We start from the raw sequence: 8,878 nt of genomic DNA, 5'->3' as shown, positions 1-8,878 counted from the left end.
ATCGTTTTTAGAACGAAAAAGCTAAGGTGCTAATTGCTAGCTTCATCGTGACAGAAATCGAATTAAAATAAAATAATAGGAAAGAGAAAAATAATTTGCCAAATGCTGACGCCCTCTCAGCAAATATTGTGGCCAAAATATGAAACAAGGAAGAACTGTGCTGCGTATCAATTGTGCGATTATTTATAACCTAATATAAAGTTTGGGAAACTATCCGGTTGTACATTATTTCGATATTTGTTGATAATTTATTAATAAGTGATTTCTTGACAGTAATTTGGATAAGTAAATTATTCTTTAAATATGAACGTCTTACGTTCATGCGTTAAAACTATGATGTTAAGTAAAGGCGTACGATCTGTAAATTACGAAGGTTAGTTGTAACGTGTTATTTTAAGGAACAGAAAATTTATAATTATATAAATTCTCTATAACATTTTTCTTCATCTATAATTACATTTTGCTTTTTTTTTTTTCTATCAGGACAGAGATACATTAAAAGATGGGTGGCACCGACGCAAAAGAAATTAACCAGACTCAAAAAAGCACTGGGTGAGCAGCCAGAGCCAAAACGCAGCACCTTCCTCGATTGGAACAGACCTGCGGAGATTTATGCCTTTAATGTACGCCTCTCTGAAAGTTTTGATACAGAAAAATTGGAGCAAGCCTTTACTCACAGATCATACCTTATTGAAGAAGAGCAGAAGCAGAAAGAAATGGGAATAGAAAATCCTGTACTCGCTATACAAGACAATACTGAGTTAATTAGAAAAGGCGAGAAGCTTACATCAGAAATTGTGCAGGCTTATTTAGTCCAAGTTTTACCACAAGCATCTGAGGACATTATAATGTATGCACTATAAAAAGTATATAAGAGGAAAATGTTATATATTAGAATAATTATATCAATTTTATAGTACCAGAATTAAAGAATTAATTATGTTCTAGTTCATTGCACGACTATCTTCTTTCTGAGGAAATTCTAGCTAAAGCAGCTGTTCACATTGGAGCAAAAGATATTATTTTAACAGAAGTAAGTCTGGAAATAGGAACGTCTAATATAATGTGTGTATGTGATTATAAATTCACATTAGTTTGTTCACAACTTCAGTGCACACACTATATATTTCAGTGTCCTGACAAAAATTTTATTTATTCTCAAACTGGAGACAATGTTCAAATTGTGTTTTTAATTTGCTAATTTTTAATTAATCCTACAGGAACATCCAGTGGCTCAAAAGACTTTAGCTGATACATTTCTCGCCCTTGTCGCGGCGCTTGCAGAAAGTGTAGACGTAAATCACACGACGAATTTTGTCAGAGACTTCCTGATTGTTGTATTAGCTGAAAAGGATCTAACGGAAATATGGAATCCAGCTCACCCGGTCGAACTTTTAAATGATATCTTACGGAAGCAAAACAGATCATCCGCCGAACCAAGGCTTATTGCACAAACGGGAAATAATACACTAGAAGTAGCATATCATATAGGGATGTATTGCGATAAAGAATTTCTAGGTTCAGGTAAATGTAATATAATATAAATACAATGAGATGTGATTTAATTTAGCTATTCGCCTCGTTATTTGAGTTAACAAATCTTTATGTATTTTTGTAGGATTTGGTCAAACTATCGAGGAAGCCAAGAATGTGGCTGCTACGAATGTTTTAAGTCGAATATTTGGTTTATTAGACTCCAGTAAACCAATGAAATTTAACAAAACGATAAATCTGTCTTCGTGAACAAAGCAGGTTTTATTTTTGAGAAAAAGAAATTTTGACACACAACACACACACACACACATACAGTAATAATGTGTTGAATTATTTTCTTGTACATAAGAAATATTAAATAAATAAATGTACAATATATAAAAATACTAAACTATTTTTTATACATGTAAAATAGTAAAAATTTCTATCTTTACGAAGACATATTTAAAAAATAGAAAATATGTAATAAATGTAACAATAAGGTATGCTCGATTTGAAACATGTTTAGCTGATTTCTGTGCGCTGAGTTTTTTACGCTGCAGGCTCATCTAGGAAATATTCAAGGCTTATTTACATGTTTTAGAAATTCAAGATCATTGGGTAGTTACCGAGTACCAACGGAATTCTTCAATAAGAATCGAACTAATCTCATGTAAACGGATCACATTAGCGATCTTGATATTCCATCCCGCGAGAGGGCACCAAACGACAACGAGAACTCGCGTTACATCCTTACGTAAGCTCCTCTACTCTATCTGATCTTAGTTGACCGAAAACACGCGCGTTAGAAATGCACGTCGAGCCGGAGACAAGCCTCTCCCGGTCGAGCCTCGGCGAGATCATGCGATCTCTGGTCGGCGATTAGGATCTAAACCCGGGATTTCGATTAGAGTCCGCATCCGTCGAGTTCGCATTACGCGAGTTGAAAAGCTCGCTTGTTATGTATAGATTCGGGCCGTCTCGACCTCTCCGATCCGATCGGAGAGTTTCGTTTCCCCGAATTTCTCGAAATCTCGACATTCCTCCACGCGTTCTCAGTTTAGTTTTTCGTTTTATCCTTGGAAAATTAACGCGGGGGACGCGTGGGTTTCCGTTTACGCGTGACGATGAATCCTTACTCGAGAACCGAACCACCCGCCGCGATTTCAATCAACGCGTGTTGAAATTATTGGAAATTCTACCTTCCTCTTCTCTCTCTCTCTCTCTCTCTCTCTCTCTCTCTCTCTCTTTTCGCAGCGCATCTCCCGTAGTGTACATTTTACAAAGAAATAAATCGTAGGTCCCGGAAATATCAATAGGGCGATCTCTCTCGATGGCGTTTTAGGATGAATGTAGGATTAAGGGAGCGCCTTTTAAAACCGACCCGACCTCGGAGTCCTCGGAGCAGATTTACGAATCGCGAATCCGTTGTCGTCGGGAGTCGTTGAATACGGTGAGGATGTGGTTAATGAAAGGATGAAGGAAGATCCCGCGCGTGAAATAACAATCGTAGGCTTCGGGTATCCCCTCTCTACAGGTATATACGTGGCAGATGCTGGCTCCGAAAATGAATTTCCGCGAAAGCAATACGCGGGCGGCCGCAATGTAGCCGCCTTTAAACGATGACGACGCCGATGCTCTTGTGGAAATGATGCAACTAAATGGGGTCTGACTATTCAGCTGGTAACGCACGTAACGCGCGTGTGTGCCGAAGGAGGATGAACAGTGTTTATTCATCAACAGATGTACTTAATGGTCGTTCATTAAATGACAAAGAGATGTATGTAACAGAGGACGGTATATGGGAATTAAATAAAAGAGATATCTGTGTGTGTGTGTGTGTGTCGAAAAACGCGACGAAGCGTTTCATCAATAATCTTCGTTCTTTTTTTTATGTTTTCTTTCATTTCCGTTTTTCGCTGAAAATCTCGAAAAGTATCACCTCATTTTTAAGCGCGCTGAAAAGATCGACCTGAAATTCTGACTGTTCATATATTCGCGCATAATTTGAAAAGCCAATGCATCGTTTCGCGATTTTATCGGAATTTCCAGTATATCGGATAAAATAATTAAGCGTTTGGGGAATTTGTTTTCAGTTTAAAAATAAAATTGTTGAATAAATCATTTTTCTTCCGGAACTTGTTTAATTTTAGAGATTATAAGAAAAAGAGAAAGTCAAACAGACGCAATTATTTTCATTTCGTAGACGTGATTCATTTTTCTTTTTTGCTCTCTTTTCGTAGGTAAAAAGATTAATATATACCTACGCAATCCCGTTTCCTACAAGTGAATAGAATATAGAATATTTATTACTTCGGCTTACTACACGCATATAAAAAATGAAAAATGCATTGAAAAACGTACACTGATCTAATCGTCCACCCTAAAGCCGTAATCTCACTAGCGATTGCACGATCGTGATTAATGATTGAGGATTACTTTCCAACCAGTTAGAGCGCAGCAATCGGTAACTGCTTTGTTCCGATTGGTCGAAAAGTGATTCTCAATCGTCAATCACAATCGCGCAATCGCTAATGTGATTACGGCTTGAGTCCCGATGATACGCTTCCGTTGTTAACATTTCTGAATTGTTGCGCATATTTCGGAATCGGCTGGTCGGTTCTTCCCGTACAAATGCGAGGAAAATCACACTTTGACAACTATCGCGATAAAAAAAAAAAAAAAAAAAAAAAAGAGAGTTATCGTCGATATTTCTGGCGATAATATATCGAGTGACGACGGAATCGAACGTGGGGAACGATTTCACGAGCGAGGAAAGGAACGACCGGCCGTCGCGTTGCACGCCGGCGGATCCCACGTTTCTTCAACGACGGAATTTTCCGGGAAGTGGTAGACTACCGATTGACTGAATCGTTCTAAATCGTTCGAAACATCTAACAATCAACTTTGAGTGTCTCTTACTAAAAATGTCGACGGTTCGACAAAATTATTTTCAGAGTTGTAGTTAAATTTTCGAATATATTTGAGCAAAAAGTGTCCTCGTGCCTTTCTATAACATTTCACAATTTTTTTTGTATTTTTAAACCTGATTTGAAAACCGTTGAATATTTTATCGATGGATTAATTTAACATAGCAGTATATAAATTACTGTATTAATGTTGCTGACGTTACTTACACTTTCATTTATCAAGTTGAATTTAGTATTCGAAAACTCAGCGTAGGTGTGATATATTAAACTTCTTGAAAACCAAATATTTAGATTTTTCAGAAAATCTTGCAAAATTCGTTGACTTCTTCCTGATTTCTATGGTAATTCTGAAGATATAATCACACAAAGTAGTATTACTTAAGGCGGTCTTGGATTAAGAATGTACCGTAATATATTGGGAGTTTTTTTGTGTTCAAAAATGCATTTGTTTCAAAAGAAAATGAATGAACAGATTAATTAAAAGTATTGTCCATCGCTGGCTAGTAACGTTTTCCCATCTCTCAGGCAATTTTCGAATTCCGTCTCGAAAAAAATGACTCGTCTTTGGAGGCGATCATCTTTTGACATGACCATTGGCCTGAAATTCGTCCCTCCGGACGAATTTCTCGTGCGCGGCACAAGTTTGCGCGACCAGTCGATAGTCCAGCCGAGAGAATGAGGTATTCTTTTCGCGCACGATTATCGCACGTTCCTCGTCTCTCGGCTTCAACGTCGCGTTCAAGTCGTGTAGTCGCGGCTTCGCGTTGCGAAAGATAGCCACGTTGTACGTCGCCCAGCAGCGTCACCTCCTTATACGGGGTGCCGAGAAACTACACGTATGCGAGAAGAAAAAAGATCCAAATACACCCTGAGTCTTCACAATATATTTCGTATCAACGTATACAGTAATGCGGGCTGAGGTGCTAAAATACGTAATGCCGAAGGTTTAGAAATAGGGATAAAGCGTGGAAGTGGAAGATAATCGATTGAATTTTAGAAGAAAGTCTCGTGTCAGAAATGAGGAAATTTTCAAATTTTCCCCTACATCGTTCTATACAAGTTTCGGTAACGTCAAACGACGTTAAAATAAACAGTATAAATGGTTGAGAAAAGTCACTTATTTTGGAGTCATTTTGACGTCACTTTGATTATCGTTTTTCTTGGATATCTCCATTCCTCTTGATATCGCATAGTTTTTCTAATCAAGTGTAATAATTACTGCGACGCGTAAAACGCGTCCGATCAACAACAATCGCCTCCTGCTGCTGCTGAACGACAGTAACGAAACAGAACGCAAGTTGTCGAGTTTTACTACTTTCGGTACTACATGTAGATGTTCCGCTTGTCACGTGGCGCGTTCGCGTATGACGCATAAATGTAATGGAAGCGTTCGTACGCGGCTAACTTCATTTTGCGCTTTATACGCGATCGCCCTGAACTTGGCGGCGGAAGTCTGAAATCCGCTTCAGCGCGGATCGGACGAGAAATTCGAGGTGTATAATCGAAAATTGTGTATATGGATTCTTTTTTCATGAATAATCGTAAATCGGTTTCTCATTGACCACCTCCTCTATTCACGAGTATTCTGCAAATATACATATGTATTACAGCTATCGCGCACGGACGAGTCTACAGTAATTTAATAAAAATAGTAGCCGTGTGTATATATATTTATTTATATATATATATACTGACGCGCGAATGGCAACTACATGCGCAATTAAAGTTTCGAATTATACGGAGTGCGCTTGTTAGATCTCTGTCCGATTGTCTGTCGCACGTACATACATTTTACATCGATAAGAAATGGATCGCGCGCTCTCCGTCTCTTTATTCCTTCTCTCTCCTTCCCGGAGTCGGACAACATAATCCTTTTCCCGCGAACGCGCGCTTTTTGTATTATACAAACGCGAATGTAATTCGAGATAAAGAGAACGTCGCCGCGAAATTCCAAAAAGTTCGCGGAATTACGAGGCGACGGGGGGATTAAGTAGGCCTATAGAGCGAGCGTGCGGGGGTTGAACGCGAAATTCGAAATTTTTCTATATCGGTCGCGGTATAATATTGATTATTTATGATCCACGCTATCCCCTTTAAGGTGGTTCATCCTTGTCCCCGTCCGCCGTACCGCCCCGCGTTGCCACCACCACCACCAGGTCCCTGTCTATACCGCTCCATCCCCCTTCGTCGTCTCCTTCCTTTCATCCCTCCCTCCCGGCCATGCGCGCACTCACACATTTGTATATTATAGAGACGCACGCGTTCTCTCTCTCTCTCTCTCTCTCTCTCGCTCGCTCTCTCGCTCTCCCTCTCGCGTATTATCCCCCTACTGGCTCTCTATTCCTGCGTGTAACGACTCAATGGCGCTGCCACACCCTTGCGCCATCCAGTAATCAGTGCTATTGTTTTATAGTTCCTCTTCTGCTATTGCTTCTCGATACTAGGAAAGGCGACCCATCGATCCCCCGAGTCGGTTCGGGAACGCCGCGGTCGCGTCGCTTCGACTCGCCTTGCCCTGCCTCACCGCGTCAGCCTCGCCTCGCCTCGCCTCGCTTCGCCTCGTCTCGCCTCGTCTCGCCGCGCCAAGCCTCGCCTCGCCTCGCCTCACCTCGCCTCGCCTCGCCTCGCCTCTCGCGTCGTACCAGAACGAGAGCCGAGCTGTGCTGAACCGAGCCGAGCGAAGCGGTACGAGGTTCTTTACGGCGCGGCGCCGCGCGATCAAGAGCCCGTATTCGCTCACCACGCATTTCGAGATAATCGTGGCCGTCGCGCGCGGCCCGAGACTCCAGATACGTTTTAGCACCCGCATTCAAGTGCCACACACGAATAACCTGATCGCACGCGCGCGCGCGGTTAGAGATTCCTGGCCTCGTTGCCTATTAACGAACATCCTAGCTAGAACCGTAAATGATACACTATTCGTATCGGCGAAACGATTGCGTCCAGCAGCCTTCGACGACGCACACGCTCGATCGCGTGTAAAACGTATATATATATATAGGGACTCGATATACTCTCGTCAGGGCGACGTGCGACGCGCAACGCTCGTCCAGGAGGGCGCGGTCCTCCGGCCTGGCCGCGCGTTCCTCCTCGCGAAATCAAGTTTCGTCGTTGGTTCGCCAACGAAAAATAATGCAGGATATCTTTAAACGGGATGAAAGTCATAAGGGGGGGCAACGAAATCCGCTATAGATGTCGACTACACTCATTGGAGTAAAATCAGTTTTTACCTCGTTTTAACAATCGAACGTACTCCTGAACTGCACGCTCGTTTCAGCAAAGTACTCAAATTCCAGCAGGAGAAATATACGATTTTGCGCTCAAGTATAATCTAAAAATAGATGCGGATCTATATAAGAATAATTTTGTCGAGCCGTCACAAAATGAAGCTCAAGCGTGATGCTAGAAGAAAAATGGAAATCTCATCGCGTAAAATTATGTATATTTGGATAGAGAATTCAACACACATTATAATTATTTTAATAATACCAACATTAAGATTCTAAAATTATTTTCCAAGGAGAACAAAACAATCAAAATAATGTCAATTTGACGTCATATTGACCGAATCTGGTCATTTTTTGATCATGATAAGAGTCTCGATCTCAGGTGATAAAATCAAAAGAATGACAGTAAAAAAAGACATCAATGTAAAGTCATTTGAGATCGAGATTTTTGTCCGTGATCCAAAAATGACTCAATTCGGTCAATGTGGCGTCAAATTGACATTATTTTGATTGTCTCGTTCTCCTTTATAGTAAAATTTTCAGATACGGCTCAGTACGGCTGTACTCTGAGATGCGATTGATAAGCGAACGAATGAAAACATATACGCTCGCTCTGGCGCGATGACGAGAGGTTCCCGAACGTCTCAGATCCTGGCTATGGACGGCACAATGTCGACGGGCGGGCGCCGCGCTCTCTCACTTCTGCCGCATAATAGTCGTGCCGCATTGTGCCAGCTTTTCTGCGGATGGGAAACTCCTGCGATTCTTCGGGCGACGGAATCCGCGGCAGGACCCCGCGCGCTTTACGCGAGCGACGTAACAACGGATTTCGGAATAAAACATGGGAAACGTCGGCCGTCGCCGGCGACACGCATGCGGTGTCCCTCTCCTTTCTTTTCGGCCGCATGATTTATCCAGCGAAATAAAGCTGAATTTCCTGTCTGAGGGAGAATTATATCCCAATAATACGCTATACGGCGTCAATTTAATCGTATGCACGCGCACGCAAAATAAATTCTCTCGGAAGAGTGAAATTTCACCCTTGCGAAAAATTGAGTTACCTTTTTTCAGAAGGAGGCCGTTTTCATTTCACTCGGAGGAGCGACATTCTACTCCAAAGAGAATTAAAGGCTTCATTTGTAGCTGTGCGTTTCGATCGATTGTGCATGTAAGAGAGAACAACAAAATGTTTATACAAAAGCTCATTAATTGTTGCTCCAAGACGATCGCGGGTTAGGTTATAATAAT

At 41.4% G+C, this 8,878-nt stretch overlaps 1 protein-coding gene across 1 annotated transcript; it reads left to right on the top strand.

The window, feature by feature from the left end:
• The first annotated feature begins 208 nt into the window (after nucleotides 1-208).
• On the top strand, nucleotides 209-1,798 carry mRpL44 (mitochondrial ribosomal protein L44). Its single transcript, XM_018544635.1, has 5 exons — nucleotides 209-373; nucleotides 484-850; nucleotides 949-1,033; nucleotides 1,221-1,524; nucleotides 1,619-1,798. Exons 1-5 carry the CDS (start codon nucleotides 304-306, stop codon nucleotides 1,741-1,743), a joined length of 951 nt encoding a protein of 316 aa, XP_018400137.1. The 5' UTR covers nucleotides 209-303; the 3' UTR covers nucleotides 1,744-1,798.
• The last annotated feature ends 7,080 nt before the right edge of the window (nucleotides 1,799-8,878 follow it).

The sequence above is a fragment of the Cyphomyrmex costatus genome, unplaced genomic scaffold, assembly GCF_001594065.2.
Source record: "Cyphomyrmex costatus isolate MS0001 unplaced genomic scaffold, Ccosl1.0 scaffold455, whole genome shotgun sequence".
NCBI classification, from domain to species: Eukaryota; Metazoa; Arthropoda; class Insecta; order Hymenoptera; family Formicidae; genus Cyphomyrmex; species Cyphomyrmex costatus.
The sequence above is the reverse complement of the archived record's forward strand: the minus strand, read 5'-3'. Positions and strand labels throughout refer to the sequence as shown.